This window comes from Agelaius tricolor, unplaced genomic scaffold (genome assembly GCF_023055355.1).
Source record: "Agelaius tricolor isolate 1412-34295 unplaced genomic scaffold, bAgeTri1.0.p SCAF_2, whole genome shotgun sequence".
NCBI lineage: Eukaryota > Metazoa > Chordata > Aves > Passeriformes > Icteridae > Agelaius > Agelaius tricolor.
Genome location: NW_027269262.1, coordinates 48,229,851 through 48,248,757, shown reverse-complemented (window position 1 = coordinate 48,248,757; position 18,907 = coordinate 48,229,851). Strand labels below are relative to the sequence as shown.

The 18,907-nt window shown below is 37.1% G+C and overlaps 1 protein-coding gene across 2 annotated transcripts in view; it reads left to right on the top strand.

The window, feature by feature from the left end:
* The window catches only part of ESCO1 (establishment of sister chromatid cohesion N-acetyltransferase 1), a 33,188-nt gene extending 14,408 nt beyond the window's left edge, over positions 1-18,780 (top strand). The window contains exons 8-12 of one of the 2 annotated variants that reach the window (XM_071418164.1): positions 4,325-4,456; positions 11,716-11,805; positions 14,301-14,444; positions 15,292-15,479; positions 17,831-18,780. In XM_071418164.1, coding sequence (XP_071274265.1) covers positions 4,325-4,456; positions 11,716-11,805; positions 14,301-14,444; positions 15,292-15,479; positions 17,831-17,978 — 702 coding nt within the window. In that variant the 3' untranslated portion in view covers positions 17,979-18,780. Of the gene's footprint in view, positions 1-4,324; positions 4,457-11,019; positions 11,143-11,715; positions 11,806-14,300; positions 14,445-15,291; positions 15,480-17,830 lie in introns of those variants that run through there. The other variant, XR_011677069.1, reaches the window with a different exon arrangement.
* The last annotated feature ends 127 nt before the right edge of the window (positions 18,781-18,907 follow it).

Genomic DNA, 18,907 nt, shown 5'->3' with positions numbered 1-18,907 from the left:
GCCTTGAATGCTGTGTAAGCACTGTGCAGCAGTAGCTAAAACATCCCTGTGTTATCAGCCCTCTTTGGTCACAGATCTAATACACAGTACCAGTGCAGTTGCTGTGAAGGAAATTAACCTTATCCAAGCCAAAACCTGTGCTCATCAGAACACTTTCTGTAATAGTCCTGCTCAGTATTTTTATATGAGTTCAGAATGGATTGCCTGTCCATCGTAAATCCTGCACAGATTTATTTTCTTATTTTGTATTGCTTTTCATATTGCTTTAGCCAACGACCAGTGAAGATATAATTTCATGATGGATAATGACCTTCCTTTTTTTTTTTCAAATATGCTAAGGAAAATTAGATGTATCACAGCTTTGAAAGCTTCAAGTTGATTTATATCCTTTCGTTAAAATAGCTTTGTAAGAAAGATGGGCACTGGTGATTGGTTGGGATTTTTTTTATTTTTTTCTTGGTTGGTTGGGGTTTTTTGTTCAAAATGAAGACTGGATTTTATTCTGAGTTGGGACGTCTTCTGATCCTCCTGGTCAGCAAGGGGATCTATCCATCAGTTTCAGCCTTGAATGCATCTTTCACTGAAGTAGCATTCTTTGACCTTTTAATTTTCTGTGGAGAGCCCCAAAATCTTTGTGTTGTTTCTTCCTACATTTCTTGTATTTCCTTTCCAGCCTGCCTGTTTCTCTGGCTAGGCTTTATTCTTTGTTCTGTGAAAAGGCTAGAGGAAAAGAGGAAAAAGCAGTTTTCCTCTAACTAATACTAGGTAATCAAGAAGGAGGTGACCCAGTCTGTGACTGAAGAGACAGAAAAGGAAGGAAGAAAAAAAAAGGCCCCTTTTCATCTCCTACAGAGGCACCAAATGCCTTTTTTGCTTGCAGGGTTCCTTATTGCACATATGGAGGATCAGCAGACATGCATCTTCTCAAAGAAGATATTGGTAAGACTTTTCTTTCTATCACAGAATTAAGAAACCTTCTGGAGTTAAGGCAGTATTGTCTCAATGTTCAATTACAGTTAGCCTTAAAACAGTGGATATCCTGTACTTTAGGATTGCCTGAGATACTGGAATTAATTGCCATGTACATGTGCAGAATTTGCTTAAGAGGTAAAAGTATTTTTTCTCTTTATTGTTATTTGGAAAACTGAGTTGTAAATGGAAAAACAACATTTTTTTCTGCCTGAAAACCCACATTTTCCTGAATATTGTTGCTCTGAAAAACATTAAGTTCTGGGAGTCAAACCTCTTCCCATTTTTTTTAGTTGTGACAAGTCAGCACTTTATTTTTCAGTATCTGATGCTTGCTCAGAAGATTCCACCCCTTCACTTTCAAATCCCTGTTACATTTACTCTCATACATAGTACAGAAGGTGCTCCTAGGTTGTAGGGGTTTGGTTTTTCTTTTTTTTTTTTTTTTTGTTTCTCGTTTTGTTTCGTTTGGGGTTTTTTGTTTGGTTTGGTTTTTTGGTTTTTTTGGAGTTGTTTCATTTTGTTTTTTGGGTGGTTGTTGTTGTTGATCTCTTCCCATTAGAAAGGTCTGGCAAGCTTTAATGCAGTATTATGATTTGGGAGCACTTTTTTCCTCTGGATGCATGCCCTTTCCACTTTTGCTTATGCAATGACATCACTTTAAAAATAGTCATCCTGTAGCTGTTTTGTTGAAGTACAAACATGCATTCATCATAATTCCTGACTTTATTTTGCATGTCTTTTTTTGTTGTTGCAGTCTGTATTGGATTTTAAACCTTCTGCGTTTAATTTTTGCCTGAAGCGTTATGTCCTGTGCTGTGGCTTTGAAATAGTACTTCAGTTACACAAAAATCTTCTTCCTTGTCTTCAGGAGACTGTGAAATATTCCCTAAAGGCTATAGTCCACATTTATTAGGGGTACAGAGTTCAAAAGATTGCTTTATATACTACAATGTGTATTTTCTGATAATTGATGAAACAGGGTTTTCATATTAACCTCTGTGGGTAGCCCATTGATACAACTGAACATGTGTAGAATAGTAATATCAGTGAAATCCTTAAAAAAAAATCCAAACAAAAATCTCCCCCTGCAAAACTCAAAGTCACTGATACCAGCAACATCTGAGAAAGTCTGATTGCAAACCATGGAACTAATCTGTTCCTGGAAACTGGCAAAACAATGTTTGTATTGACTAGGCAAGATGGGGTGAGCTAGGGAGCTGGACAGCTTTGAGGACATCCTTGCCTTGAGTTTTCTGATTACTTCCTGCATAATTAGGGTTTCTTTGGCTTGAGATTTTTTTGATAGTAAACTTACAGGTTAGTTTAATCCCTTTAGCTTCTTGATGATTTGAGCAGAAATTGTGTCATGAGTCTTAATGCAGTACCAATACTTAAGCCTTGCTTTATGTAGGCAGTTTTCTAATTTAAGTGGTGGAGGTGTTTTTTTGACAATTATTCCAAGCATCAAAATACACTTCCTTTTCACTTATCCTACTCTAGGTGTAGGGGATATGTTCTCCATCTTCAAGGTAGGATTCTTAAATCTGGTTCAGTGGGTTCATATTCAGATAGTCAGCTGCACTGTCTTTTTTAACTTTCTTGTATTAAGCCTTGAAATGTAGTGTCTTTTGGTGGCTACTTTGTTTTTGTTGGGTACTTTGTTTTGCTGCTTTAAAGGAAATCTGCAAGTGAAATAAAATGTGTTTGGTTCAATTTTTGGACTTCTAGAAAGCTCATCTTATTCTGACTTGACAAATCTAACCTCAGGGTTCATCTTTCCCTTTTCATTCAGAAACATCATGCACTCCTGTTTCTCCTTTTGTATATGATAGGGATCTGTACGTTGATGTATGGTTAAAGCAATGACTTCCCAGATTCAGCTTCTTTCTTTTGGCTAAGTTCCATAGATGTGCTCCTAAGGAGATGTTCAACTCTGAGTTTGTCTGGCGTGTTGTGCCTTTAGTCTCTTAGTGGAAAAAAACTGGTACCTACACTTTAGATGGCACTAATGTATCTTTGAAATCAAGCTGCTGTTGTGTAGAGAATTGAACTGTTCTTTAGCTAGTAGATGTGTCTTTGAAGATTGAAGGAATAGGAAATGTTTTGTAAACACTTCTGTGTTGCAAAATGCTTTCTTCTGTAAAGTAGGGGTTTTTTTTACTGTGAATATTTTCAGCTCTTAGAAAACAATACTACATTCATGTGATCTGTTTCTTTGCAAATTGTGCACACAGATCAATTTAATGTTAAAAAACATCCTCAAATCTCTTTTTGCTTGGGTAGTATACTAGTTTAGAGTATACAGCAAGTTCCTATTTCTCTATTGCTTGTGATGTATGTTAAAATAAATTAAAAGTGACATTTATTGTTGCTTATATAAGCTCAATTTCCAGATGTAGTTAAAGAGGAAGAAAAGTAGTTGAGCATTAAGCTGTGACTAAAACATGCTTTTTTTGGCTAGAGATTTTATTCTAACTGGTATTCTCTTGTTCTTTGCAAAAGGCAACCCCAGCACCTGATACTTCACTCTTCATTAGGCACTGACTCCAAAATCTCAGCATGTTCCCAGATTAATAACACTTTTAATGCATAAACATAAATCAGTAGGTATTGGGTAGCACCACGTGTTTGGTATTGCTTGCATATAGAGTAGCAGGAGAACCTAGAAGTCATAAGTGGTATCATTTTCCATTTGCAGTGTAGCTGCAATGCAGTATCTCATAAATTGCTTTGAAACATTTAATTGTTATTAAAAACCAAAGAAGGTAGTGATCAGCTGTTGCAGACATATTGCTGATCTTAACAGTTTTTTCCATAACTTTTGTTTTTTATGATAAGCTTCCAGACTTTAAGGAAAATGGCTCACCTGTGGCCTACCTCAAAGCAGCTCACAATCAAAGGCGGCAGCAGAAGTGTAGGAAAAACCAAGTAGTGTGGGGCTGGATATGGGAATTTTCTTTGTGGAAGATGTTTATATTTCAGCAGATGGTGAAATGAAGAAATCTTTGATGGAAGAAATGGAAGAAATCTTTGTTCTTTATATGTCACAGAATAAAAGTAATTTGTTCAAAAGTAATGGGGGTGGAGCTACTATTTTAAGGTAGAGTTTGCCTTGTGATTGATGCCTGTGCCTTTTAAGGGTATATGGGTTGTTGAAAGATGAAATTCTAAATTCTGTGCTTGTTTCTCCTATTTCACCCCATTTTAGTCTTTGTGTTGAGTTTCCAGGAGATATGCTATTAGGAGGGATACCTGATTCAATGAAAGTTCTGTTTGATTGTATTTACTGTGCAAAGAATTGATAAGTTCCTCCTTTGTGGGTTATTGGTTTGTTTTGTTTTGTTTTTTATAGGATGGAGGACAGAAGAGATTTGGTGCTATTTCCTGTAATATTTGTGGAATGCTTTACACTGTGTCAAATCCAGAGGATGAAACCCAACATCTGTTATTCCACAACCAGTTCATAAGTGCTGTTAAATATGTGGTAAGAAAACCTTCTCTTTTAAAAGACATAAACAGCATCTTTTGTTTGCTCTGTACTAGTTACAATTCATATTACATTAAGTTGTGTTTTAATAAATGATTATCACAGTAGGGCATAAATCATCCACTTTGGGAAATAAATGTTTTTAAGAGCCATGGTAGACAGGTTATATATTATGTATAAAAATAGTTAGTACAATAATGGTGTTTCATTGCCATACTATTACTTCTGCTACAATTACCTGATCTTGGGGAGGTGTGAGGGTAGTGATAGGAAAACAAAGGAATGTCACTGTTCTGAAAGTATTAAATACAGGTTTCTCTACAACTGGTGTTCGCAGCAGCAGTTGACTTAATAGTTAGATGAAGGGCTGACTGTTGTGTTTTTTTAAGTGTGTGATCTTAGAAGACTTAGAAATTACTTTTCCATTGATTGTGTGTAATTTGAGGAAACACTGCTTAGGAATTCAACTGATACGATTTCATAGCATATTGAAGCTATACTGAATTTATGAGAATGTGATCTTTAAAATACCTATTTGAAAATTTCATTATATATGCTTTCTCTGAGTATCTTTCATTAAATCTCAGATTTGAAAAATTCTGTGTAATTTCAAGTAAATTGTAAAATCAGCTACTTCACACTAGCTGATATTACAAGACCTAGGAAATGCCTGTTCACATGTCTGAAATCCAGAACAGAATCCACAAAGTCTATTTTCTTATCATACATGTTACCTTCAGTACTCTACACTCGAGTAGATAAGACCTCCAGGATAACTGAACTGAGGCCACCTATTTGTTTCATGTAGGCACCAAATGGCTGTTGGGCTACTCTTAAATCTCAACCATACTTTTATCCCACTGTTTGCAGATATAAAGACACTTCATCCGTAAAGTGTTTGAAAGTCTCTGGTGAATAGTTTTGGTATTTATTCTATCCTTGGTTAGTTTTTGCTAAATTATCTGGACATCTGGAAAGATCTCTTCTGATACACGTTAGGTACATCGTTGGGTGGGACTGGACAGAAATTGTGATGGGACTCACTACATTATTATGGCAGCACAAAACACGTTTCCCCGTTTTATTTCTGTTTGTCCTCCCTCTCCCCACCCATTCAAGTGCTTTCAGATCTTGAATGTTACCAAAGATGTAAACATAATTCACAGAAGATGATGTTTAGTTCTTTTGGACAGAAGCTCTTTGGCACATGAGTTCAGTAGCTTCATGTAGGTAAGAAGCTGTACTGAAGTTTTAGATATTTTGGAAGTTGAAAGAGCTGAAATCTCACACTTGTATGTATGTCTAGGGTAGCTACATAATTAACATGAAAGTGAATGAGTGGACTGCCTTAAACCAGCCATAAATAATTTCATACAGAGTTACGTATGCTTTTAATTTGAAAAAAGCTTTCCCTATTGTTTTCTCAGTTGCTAACCATCTTCTTAAAACTTCCAACAATGTGTACTCAAGCAAATTATTTGTATAGTTCAATGAGTAAAGAGTTGTCTCTCTGTAATCTTTTGAGACTTTTGTTGTATTTTGTAGATGACTGTAGAGCCATGATTTAGATGGTTATTCTGGAATGGAAACTAGAGTAAGAGGTGAAAGAAGAACTCATAGGAGTCTTCAAATTCCCCTCTGTTTTTTTTTTCCCTCTTAACAATCTTAACACTGTTTTCTGCATGGATGAGTAACTTTTGCCATTCTAAATAGATGAGTTTTTACCACCAGTCATTTGATCTGAAGTCACTGGTTCTTGGTTGATAGTATTGTGACAGAAACATTCTCGCCTCCTCTTAGAAAATAACTTCAATTTAAGATAAGTCTTCTTGGCAGTGAATTAGTACACCAAGTGACTACTTGTTAATTCTTAGTCATCCAGAAATACTGGAATGATTGCTAATTTTCCTGGTTTTGCTAGGAGGTTTTTAGTGGGGATTGTTAGAAGGATGGTTTCTGGATATTTGTATGTAGCTAACTGCATTGAAATTTTGACTTGCCCTGACAGTGTTAGCTGAACAGTAGCATCAGGGGGTTTACTGGGAAAGTCCTGGTAACTCCTTGGTTAGACATCTTGGTCCAGGAACACGTGGTCTCAGTGACCTTGACGTGTTACTTTTTAGCTCTACAGACACTCTTTATAAGTAGTTAACATGTTTGGCATTACTTGTGATTCAGAGGCCATTCTAAGGGATTTTATAAGCATTTATCATTCTCTTGTCATTCACATTCTCCATGCCATATGATGATGTCCCAGTCTGACTGGAGAAAACTTTTCTCAGTTTTTTTCTCCCTTTTAAGTGTATCTTGTTATGGGCTTAGTAGTTCTATGAATGATTCATTTCACAGACTCAAAAAAAGTAGGTCTGTATATACATTGTCATGGTAGACCTCCTTGCTGTGAGCTGTGAAAATGGACATTATTGTTAGTGTCTTTCCCACCTGCCTGGAGGTGCTCTGTAGGTTTTTTAAAACGTTTTGAGTAGCCAGAAGGTAGTTTGCATATAAATAATAAATTACTTATTATCTTCAACAAAATACAACTTTGTTCAGTGGGTTATTTTAAAAGCCTGTCCTACTCCTTGTAGTAAAAAATTCTGTTTGGATCTCTAGAAATGCCATGGTGACCCCAAAAGAAGGACAGGCTAACAAGGAATTAGTATTGGATACTTGCTTTGTCGTGGGTGTCTGATAGAGATGGTAAGGTAATTGTAGGCTTTGTGTGTAGAGAGGAAATTTGACAAGTGTAATGACAATTTCTAGATTTGAGAACAGAAGATTGGCAAGGATTGTTTTCCAAAGGGTGACATTTTCTATTAATAGAAGCATGCAGATTAAATTAGCAAGAAGGTAAGATAGCCAAGGATAGCCCTGGAGCAGGAATGAGAGATGTCCCCAGCTGCAGACAAATGGAGCAATCTGTCTCAATTTCCTCTGGTTTCAGACATCTGAAAGTCTCCAGACAAATGATGCCATTCTAGTGTTTGTGTGTGTGTGCACTGAGCAGTGATGTACACATCAGGTGTTAGCTCCAGCAGGATGGCTGGAGCTACAGCAGCAGGATGGGCAACTCTGTGGGATGGATAAATTATTCCATTTTATAACATTATCTAGCTGTGATACCACACCGTATCAATTCTGCATCCTCTCTCTGATACCACATAGGATCAGCTTAGTATTTCTGCAAAATATTTTTGTGAGAGCAAGGCATTTTTAATGGTGTTCTGAAGTTGCAAAGCCAAAACGTTGTTAGTAAATGCCTGTGGATTCAGGTGTCATATGTGATTGCAGTTAATGTGTTTGTATTTCAGGCTCATCTTCTTGGTTAAAAATATCTTGAGCTTAAGAAAATGGGGGAAACTGTTATTTGGGCTGTGTAATCTTGATAAGTTTATAGCTATTCTGCTGTAACTGTACCCAAGTTAGTCTCTGAGCTTCTTAGGATTCTCACATTTAAAGAAAAGCAATATTTGACTTCTTGGCATCTGAAGTTAATAGGATTGAAGATGGTGCTGAACTTCATGTTACCTTAGAAGGATTTCATACTTGTCTTGATTTGTGTTAATTCCAAAAGTAGTGCATCTGTATGACATAAAAATAATGTTACAAAGGAAGTTCTTACCATTAGATTCTTCTGTGAGAAGTTTTAATAGTTTAGAAGTTTTATCCAAGGATCTTAATGTGTTCTGCAGTCAAAAACTCATTCTCTACATTCCATGCCTAGGAAGGAGAGGCAGAATATCTGTACTTGTCAGGAAGAAGAATGCAGCAAGTGCATTTCTCTGCTACAAATTGTAAAGGACAATAGTTTACAAAATTTCACACTAGACTTCATTACTAGGGAAAAAATTCAGAAATGTTTTTGTAGTGAAGACCAAGAATTATACAGTATTAACCATGTTTTCCTTAGTAACTCAGTATTTTTGAGGAAAAAAGCTTTATAAGAAAAAAATACTTTTTTTTTTCATGCTTTTGTATTCAGTTGAGAAATAGTGAGTACAGAAAAGCCAGAACTGACATAAACAGAAAGGCATCAGCATTGCTGTATCATTTCCTACTCATATGTAAGAATTTCTAAAAACTTAGCCTGCTTCCCATGAATTTCCTATCATATCTGATAACTTACACTTTTAAAGACAAATCTCCATCAGATATTATTTTAAACTATAAGCAGAACGTAATTCATGAAAAACAGAGCACTGAACATTTAGTTACTGTACTATTAATGTTGGAGCCATTTTTACACCTCTGTTCTACCTCATTTTTTATATACATACATATCCAGAGAAAACAATGAGCTGCACTCTGTAGTAGTAGCTACTGTCCACATTATTTCATGATCTGGTAGCAGGTGCTTCTCTCTATTGCCCTTTTGTAATGATGTCTTTTGTACTCCTATTGCCATTGCCCCTTAATAAACACAGCAGAAGCAGCCTTTATTCGTGTTTGAACTGGGAGGAAGTTAGAGGTAGACTAAGAAGGAGCTAACAGTGCATTGCAGAGTTGCCTTACTTTCTCAAGCAGTTACAAATATTTGTAGGACCAATAGTCCCAACATGGAGGGAGGAAGGTGTTGCTACAATGCTTACACACCCCCATACAGCACCAGCCTGCCCAGCTGTGGTGAAGGGTCTCTGCCTGCCTTGCTGCTGCTGGCTGGAGGTAATCTGTTCTTGGGCACAGACTTGCAGCATCAGGGATGAGTGCTGTAATCATCTGCTTTTACTCCAGAACATGTTTCCCTGTGGAAGAGTAGCTTCCCTTTTAACTTCTTTGGTCATCACAGGGGATGTGTATCAATGAGCATCTGATTTAACAGTAAACAAGCCTTAATGTCCTAAAGTAATGTCAATTAAAAGAAAAGGGAAAGCAGTTTTTCTGTCATTGCAGTAGAACACTATATGTTGCAGACATTAAGCTTCTGTTTCTTAATCTACTGAGGTGTTCTTGTTATCTGCCTGCTGAAAGAGTCCTACTTTAGCTCTCAGTGACTGAAATACCTGGCAGACTCCAGTATTTTAGTAGTGTTAAAATAGTGGAGGATTGATTAAAAACTGTTAATAGGTGTATTTAGGGAAATAATTTTCAGACCACATGAAAATGCTGACACTAAAACATATTTTGTGTACTGTAAATATCTAATAGGATTAGTCCCAGCTGCAGCTGTAGCACTTTTCCTTCAATGTTTTAATATCACAGAGTTGTGACCAGTCTTGTGCATTGCTTCCATTTGTCTGGTTTAAAGGAAGCAAAACTCAGCAATAAGGTGCAGATATATATATATGAAATCATAGTTTTTCTTTATAACTTTATTAGAGCTGCTTATGACTTTAAGGGCTCAATATGGCTGTGAAATGGCTTCACTAAAAATCTGGATGAGCTTAGGCTTTGCAGAAACTTTTTGGAAAGCTGCATCTAAAAGATGCATTTCTGAATTCCAAAATACTTCCATTTAGAAACTACCCCTCCTGTGAATATCATCAGTCTCCATATTATACAGATCACTTAAGAGGATGAACAGGTGGACAGTAATGAAAATAATGAGTCCTATACATTTGAGAATCAATTACTGCATTTTTAGAGATTTTTAGACTTGTGCTAATATACTGTTGCTTAAAGGCATAAATACTGTGATGTTGAGAAGTGTTCTATTCTTTATTTGATTTCATTTTCTGGAAGTACCTGGCATTAACAGGATACCTTAACCTAAAAATTAGTGTTGAATTTTCTTCATTAGTCTTGTGGCAGTCTGGATGCTGTAATGGCAGGATTATCAAACAGATTGCATTTATATCATGAGTGATGATTTAAAATGGGCTGTAAAAAGCTCTTGCAGAGCAAACAGGTAGCCAAAAGGCAGAAAAAGACAAAAAGTCTGATTTTTGATGCCTTTCCTGATGACAGTCTCAAAAAGCGTGTCACAATCCCACAAATTACACTTTCCTGCTTCCCTAAATATGATGACACTGCTGTTTACTGCCCTTTGTGTTCAGACCATAATATATATAAATTCAAGTAGAATCTTCATTTGTTCAGTTATTACTGAGAAAAAAAGCAGACAGGATTAAAATTGCGTCTGTGTTGTGATGATTGCCATGCTGGGTGCTAAACTGATACTTAAATAGTTTCAGGGCTAGCAGCAAGTAGATACATTTCTAAAATTTTTCTCTTCATGTGCTCCTTGGGGTAAGGGAGTAAAATCAATATGAATAAAATGAGGTGCAGATCAAGTATTATAGCATTTGAATTTTAACATTTTTTGTGGTAGTATATATGGCATTCATGTAGTGCCAAATTCCATTGCTTGGTCTTCAGTCAAACGTTATTTTCTGGGAAGGTACAGATTTCAATGAGAATCACTCCATCAGTATTGTTTCTTCAAAGACTTTTTTATTTAAAGTTGCTTTGAAGTAAGACTTGTAGATCAGCCTTTTTAGTGGCTGAAGTTACTTCTGCATTCAATATTTTTAGGTCCCATCAAAGCAACTTGAGTTCTAATATCTACCAGTCCCATCTTGCTAGATTTAAGTGGCTTTTTTGTTTTGTTTTTTTCCATGCAGGTACTGCTCATTATTCACCACGAGTGTGGATCTGAAGAAGAGTTAATTACCTCTATTTTTTTGAGTATGTTTATACTTCAGATACACACAACGTAGTCTCCTTCCCTATTAGATTCTTAGAAGGTAGTTATAAATTTTTTTCTAGTATCCTTCTTGTGGCTTTAACAATTATGATCAGTAACAAAATAAATTATTCCTTACATTTTGGGCAGCTGCATGCCAATCAGTTCACTTAGAACCTCCTGGAGGTCTTTCGCATGCCAGACTTTTAAAACTGAGTGTGTATTTGTGGAGGTAACTATGTTAAAAAGAAATCTTCTAATAAAACTTAGGGCTTTCTCATTCACTGGACTTTGAAAAATAAGTATTTACATGGTTTGGAAATCAGTTATGTGAGCTGAATTTGTTACTTCTGTTCTAAAATTGAGTTTGCACTGCACTTCTGGGGGAAAATCTAGTTGGGAAATTGCAAGATGCTTTCACATTGTTTTTAGATATAGTTAGGTTATTGTATAAATAACATATTTTATCTGTTATGCTCATTTTAAAAGGCTAGATGAAGTTTACTTCTCTAGCAAAGCAACTGCTAAATTCTGTGAAATCTGCATAAATTCAGTGTCTAGAACGATAATTTGCCACTTCTGTTTATAGAAGGACATCATGTATATGATTTAGATAAGTGTTTGTTTTATTTAGGGTTGGAAAAAGGAGAGAATCTTGGCTGAATATCCTGATGGAAAGATAATAATGGTTCTACCTGATGACCCAAAGTATGCACTTAAAAAGGTATGGTGAGAAGGACTGGACCTGTATTTCTTGCTTTGTTTGATGTTTTCATCTAAATAAAAATGTTCATAGAAAAGTTTGTGTCATTGACATGTGAACAGTTGAAATTGGACTCAAAACCGCAGTGGTTCTGTTCCCTTTTCCACAGACAGGTCAGGTGCCTCACTCTTAAACACTGCTGGTTTCTTCATAGAGAGGCTGGGCTTGGGCAGGGGGTGGGAAGAGCATCAGCCAACGGACTTCTTAAAATTTGGTGTTGGTTTGTTTTACGTATCCTTGCAGAATGTCTGACAGATATTTTATGTAATATAAACTTCCTGTTTTATTTAAATGAAGTACCATTTATTAACTTTATAACACAGCACAAATGTGGCAGCATTCTCTAGGCGACTTTCTGATAAAAACAGAATTAGGTGGAAAGTGGCCTTAAAGTCATCTAGTCCCTTGCCATGTCCAAAGCAGAATTTGCTCTGATTATGATGTATCTGACAACTTTCTAAAAATTCTACCACTAAAGGTTTGTCTGACCTCTTCAGACTGTATTACAGTGCTTTGCTAACCATAACATTAGGATGAATGTCTGTCTTAACAGAATCTCCATACTGCAATTTAAGCTCATTACTACTAATCATTCTGCCATAGCTAAAGAAAACATTCTTCTTTTCCTCCTTGCAGCAGATTTTTTGTGCCTGAACAAACTGATTTTTTTTTCCTTAAGGAGATTGACTGGATGTGCTGTTTTTTTTAGTTTATACTCCTAAATAATGTTTTTTAGAGCTCCGTTCATTATCATGCTCTTTTCTAGCTAATCTCCATTTGTGCCATGACTCATGTCTTCCTTGAAGATCTAAAACTGGTCTCAACACACTAATGGGGACTTAAAGCAGTTGGTACTTCAGTGTCCTGCTGGCTAACATGTGTTCAGACATCTGAAAGTGTCATTTCACTATAGCCTGGCACTAACTCTGCTTAGCTGGGGATTTGCTGTGGCTAATAGGGACTTTTTACAGTATCCCTGTCAGAGGGTCACAGAATGGTTGAGGTTGGAAGGGTTCTCTGGAGGCTGAATGGATGCCCAAGACAGCTCTTGCTGCTGTTGTGGCTATAGCAGGTTTCTTTAGTCTAAGTTACTGAATTAAAATGAAACTACAGATTTTCACATTTGATGCAGATAAGTTTATTCTTTAAGTTTTATTTTTCTTGTGGGATTCCCCTAATTTTAGTACATTTGTTGTGCATTCATTTTTTAATACAATGGCGGGAGAAAAAGAAGGAAGACTGTAGTGAATTGTCATTTAGGACAGCGTTTTCTGTAGTTCTGTGTAGCTGAAGCTAATAGAATCTTACTGTCATAACCATGTCATAACCATGGGTGCCTGATTGCAAGAATAGTTTTACTTGATGTTTCAGATAATAGGATGTGTCATTAAATGATTAGTACCTGAAGGTGAGAAAATAGAGAGTAATTCATACCTGTTAAAAATAATTTTAAAGCATTTTAAACACAGCTTTCTTTACTGTGTGGGTGCCTGTTAATTCGAACAGATTGCCCAGAGAGGGTGTGGAGTCTCCCTCACTGGGGATATTCAAGCACTGTCTGGATGCAATCCTGTGCCATGTGCTCTGGGATGGCCCTGCTTGAGCAGGGAGGTTGGACCAAATGTGGTACCTTCCAACCTGACCTGTTCTGTGGTTGTGATACTCACAGCATCAGTAATTCTCTTTGTGCATTACTGCTGTAACTACAGCTTGCATTCAAGAAGCTTATGCCATTTAATGCACCATAGGTGAGGGCACCTTGTTTGTCTTACAGGAGATGAGGGATGACAGAGGCTGTTCCAATGTCCAGATGTCGGTTCAGGAATGCCTCAGTAAAAAATCAGCTCATGCATAAGCTTTCATTTACGTTCATGTTGGAGTTTATCTGTTTCTTCTAAACTTGCTAATACTAAATAAAATTTTATTTTTAGTTTCAGTTGCTCTTTGAAAATCCAATGGAGGAGTAAAAAGCTGAAGGAAAGAGAAAATATTTACTCCTTTAAAACAAATGCCTATATTTTCTATCTGCCTTGGCACTGTGTCTGCTGTTACCTGCTCAAAACCCTTAATGGATTAGTTCTTTCAAGATTTCAAAAATAACAAAAAATCCTAAACTGCTTTAACTTTCCTTGCAGGTCTACTTGACTTCTAAAATATCAGAGCTCACAGTTTGATTATCTGCATTCTCTCTATTAGCCTTTGTCTAATGAAATTTGGACTTAATGGAAGCTGACTGAGGGGTCTCTACTCTTCCTATTTCCAGACGAGTATTGTTGAAGGAACATTTTTGCAGATGATGTGTTGCAGGGTACTTGGGTTAATCCTTAACTTTTGGAATAGCTTTCAGTATTCTAGATATCCTAATATTTTTCTGCAAATCTGTGATTTTAATGTAAATTTATAAAAATGTGCATTTAGACATGTTTCTTATACAGCATTTAAAATTATTTTGACAGGTTGAAGAAATCAGAGAAATGGTAGACAATGACTTGGGATTTCAGCAAACTCCTCTCATGTGCTACTCTAGAACTAAAACTCTTCTTTTTATTTCTAATGACAAAAAAGTCATTGGCTGCTTAATTGCAGAACATATCCAGTGGGTAAGTGATTGAATTGGAGAAAGATAATTATGTCAGTGCTTAATAACTGTTTTACACAGCAAATTATTATTCTGTGTGTGCCTGTTCCACAGAAGAAGAGACTGGGTGGTTGGACCATTCTGAAGTGTGGTTACTCAGTTTTGTGTGGTTGACACTGAGCAGAGACACATGGATGGTGTCACACTTGGCTCAGACAGACCTCATCATTTAAAAACTTGATATAGCTGAGGGGTGGAATTTTTCTTCCTCTGCTGTTACACAGCTCTGGCTGTGCTCTTGCTTGTCAACAAGCAGGTTCAACTCCCTACCCAACAGAAATCCAACATGGATGAAAGAGTGGATGTTCTGTATGATTGAGTTCAATCACCGCAGGGTCAAACAGCTCCACAGGAAATAAATGCAGTGGACAGAACTGCACTGGAAGGCAGTACAAGAGGTCATTGTAGTGCTAATCACTGATGTCATATAAACTGTCTCTTCATTCCAAACTTAATTGTTTTCTATTGTCCCTTGGGAGTATCAGACAACAAGCAAAATAATCCTAGCCAAAGCCAGAGAAATTGATGCAAACACTTTAATACAGGTAGTAATAAGGATTGGATTATTTGTTGCTGTTATTTTAAGTGAGAGAAACTTCAGATGTTTTTTTCTTTATTTAATCTTTTATAATTTTCTTGATTTTTGGAACTGTTATGAGAAATTAAATGAGATGCAAAAATACAGTCTTTTTGGTAAGGCATTTTAGCAGCCAAGTGTGTTTAACTGAAATAAATTAAACATTAATTATTTTCTTCAGTCATTAGTGATGCTTTTATAAAGTGACGAATGTTTTTTACATCATCTGCAGGGCTACAGAGTTATAGAAGAGAAGGTTCCAGAAATCAGTTCAGAAAATGAGAAAGTGATATTTGAAAGACAGAAAGCATGGTGCTGTTCAACTTCTCCAGAGCCCGCGATCTGCGGGATCAGTCGGATCTGGGTGTTCAGCATGATGCGCCGCAAGAAGATCGCTTCTCGCATGATAGAGTGTCTCAGGTAAGAGGGAAACATTCCTCAGCCACACGTGGTTTACACAGAACTCCCTACAAGACGTTGATTGTTATGTGTGTCCCAAGCTTGTATTTCCAAGCTGCTGGTGCTACTGGGGATATGGATTTGAGCACAGTTGACAGTTTAGGTGGAGTTCAGTAACTAATGTCAGTACTCTACAGTCGTTTGTCTTTCGCAGAAATCTTTGAGTGTAATTGTAACGAGTCACCCTGGCAGATTCCTGGGGGAAATTCCTCCACAGTAATTATGAGTAAAGGACACAGGACTGTCTTTGGTCCAAGTGTGAGATTGCCCATGGACTGGGACCCAACCATTGGCTGATTGTCCATTACTTACAGGTAGCAAGAGGGAAGCAACAGAGACCCAGTGCACCAAACTGTTGGGTGTACTCTGGTGGTTCCAGCTGTTGTTATGTTTTAGCTCTTTTATATATACTCAGGTTCACTGAACCTTCTGGATATTTTCAGTTTCCATGGAGCTTTAGTAGCTAGTGGTGAGTGTATTCCAGCTGAATGTTTGAGTCCATAAAAAGGACTCAAACATCTGTGCTATTGTCTAGATAAATGTTAAAAATGTTGAATCTCCAAACCTTAGGTTTCTTTCCAAGAAGTTTAAATGTCAGTTCTAAGTAATGGCAAGAAGTGCTCGAATCTTAATGATGGCTGGGCTGTCAGGTTTGTGCTCACCTCATCTTTTTGGAGTTTCTTGAACAGATACTGCTGCCTCTGTCAGTCCTCACCTCCTTGGGTATTTGGAGAGCTCAGCAAAGCTGTTTTGCCCTGCTCAATTCATCTTGCCCAGCTGGTGGAGTAAATCATGGTCAGATCATGTTTTGGCTGACCTATTGACAGTAAAGCTGTATTCACACAAGTATATTAACTTGATGATCTGCTTATGTTTTTAGCAGATTTTTAATAGTGTGTTCTGTAACTTCCTAGAAACTATTTGGAAAGATTTCTCTTCCAAAATGATGCTGAAGTTACTTCCTCAGCTACAGCCCTAAAGGATCTTTAGAATAAATTATGATGACCTGTTGCAGATAGTGAGGCCTCAGTTTTCCTCGTTACTGTGCACAGCACCTCCCCTTTTGCTGTGCTCTGGTGCTTGTTTGGCCTTCCATTAGCTCATTGCTGTATTCACTAAAAAGTTTTGCATTATTTTGGTGCATTATTGGTTTGTTGAAAGGTCTGATAAGCTCTAGAGCTGGTGTTGATGAGGGAGCCTAGGAAGTTACAGAAGGCAAAGGAAAGGAGTGAGACTTGCTTTGGGATGGCAGTAAGCACTTACATCTGCTCAGCTGCCTAAACCTAAACATTTTCCATAGCAAAAGTTACTTGGAATGGGATAATTTTGGTAACCAGCTAAATCCTGACTTCCAAATGTTGAAGGCATCATAACAGACTGAAGTTCATTTTGAGAATGTCTGCCCCATTTCACTCAGGCTATCACAGTACCTTGGAGTCACAGAAATCCACTTGGTCTTAACCTTGCAAAATCATCTTCCTGAACACATGAAAGAGAAGAAAATAAAGCTGGTAGTAATTAAAAAGGATTTTGTTCTTTCTGTCTTTTCCTCAGTATTTAATGGTGATGTCCATATGAGTGAAGCTCCTGCTTGCTCTTCAAGTACATTTCTGGTTATTTTATAGAAACTAAAGAACTTAAGTCTAAAGGGAGTTTCTTCTGTTTCTAAGGATAAAATAACACCTCCCTTTAAGACCAGTTGAGGTCTTAAACCGTGAATTCGGTTTTCTAAAATTGCTCGCACAGCCAGCCAGAGAATTAGAATGCTATCACTTGATTCCTACTCTCCCTTCAAATAAGACTGAAACATACAGAAAATACTCTTCATGAACAAGTTAATTCTTTTTGTATAGTTAATTACTGAATGTGTATTTAGAAATTATGCCTTGGGGTTGGTCCCTTGAGGCCCCTCCATAAGCACCCCAACTTGATTAATAGCTTGTTTTCATTCCTAGTGATTGCAGTTAAAGCCCTAGTGTTCTCTTTTCTATTAAAAAATCTTTGGAATTAATTCAAACTTTTTATTTTAAACTCTGGATTTGAACTCTTGATGTAATTGTTCTGTACAAATATTCCTTCTAAAACACCAGACCCTTATAAAACCCCCTCCCAGAGCAAGTGGTTCTTCTTGCTCTTTGGAAGGAGGAGATAAATCCTATGAATAGACTCATCTCCTCCTAACAGAACTTCTTCCTTTTGAGTGTCTGTGCCACTTAATTAATGGTTTGTCACCTAATAGCATAAATATTTTTCATGATTCTCTGAGAGTAATTATCATCTTTTATTTTTTCCTTTTCCCTTTTTTTAAACAGGAGCAACTTCATATATGGCTCATACTTAAGCAAGGAAGAAATTGCTTTCTCTGACCCCACTCCTGATGGAAAGCTCTTTGCAACACAGTACTGTGGCACTGGCCAGTTCCTGGTATACAACTTCCTCAATGGACAGCACCAGACTTAACTGCTCTGCAGGAATTCCATTTTTATTGGAGACTTCTGCCAAACTGCATGGAGTGGGTGCAGACCTTCAGCAGAAGCCAGGGCCATTTTTATTACAGTGAACTCAGGACTGGTAACAACCAAACGGTTGTACTATTTTATTAAAATTGTAAACAATGCAGTAATAGGCTAACTTTGTTTTTTTAAAAGAAAGATATTTTATTAACTTTTACAAAAGTTTGATTGTATTTTATCTAGTTATTCATGTTTACATGCAGCAGAAAATTGTTCATAGTGGACTGTAAACTAATGCAAAGACTCTAGTCTGGCTGATGAGTACATGCTGAAGTTCTTACTGAGGTGATATACCAGTGCTTCCCAGTACTGGAGCGCTGGGCTCCTGCCCCAGCTCCCACTACCAGCACTTGTCTGACAGAGTTCCAGGCTGTGCCCAGTGGAATTGGGGCAGGAAGTGTGGGCAACAACCCTCACAGGCTGTACGGCGCCTTCTGGGGTGCCCCTGTACCCTGCTCCCTGGCAGCAGCATTGGAATCCTGTTGTGGCCTCTGTCCCTTTCTCCCCCAGATTAGTTTTGGAGTAAAAGGTGGAATGAAAAGCCCAAGGACTGGTGTACTCGTCATTCTTCAAGTATTGTACTGAGTATATACCTTTGTTAGTGGACTTCACTTTGATACTTGTCACTCCTTCATAAATCTCTCCTCTTTCAAAGGGTTTGTATGTTGAAAAACTGCTGTGGCCTTTCTTGATCTGTACATAATGTAGATAGATTAAAAATAAAATACTTGATAGCTTTTTTAAAGTTACTCTGTATAATACTAAGTGTGAATGAATCTTTAGTGTATTTCATATTTTCCTTGGTGGGAAAAAAATAACATGCTGATGATCAATGCCCCCAGGAGCTCCGGATCAAGACCATCCTCCTACAAGGTT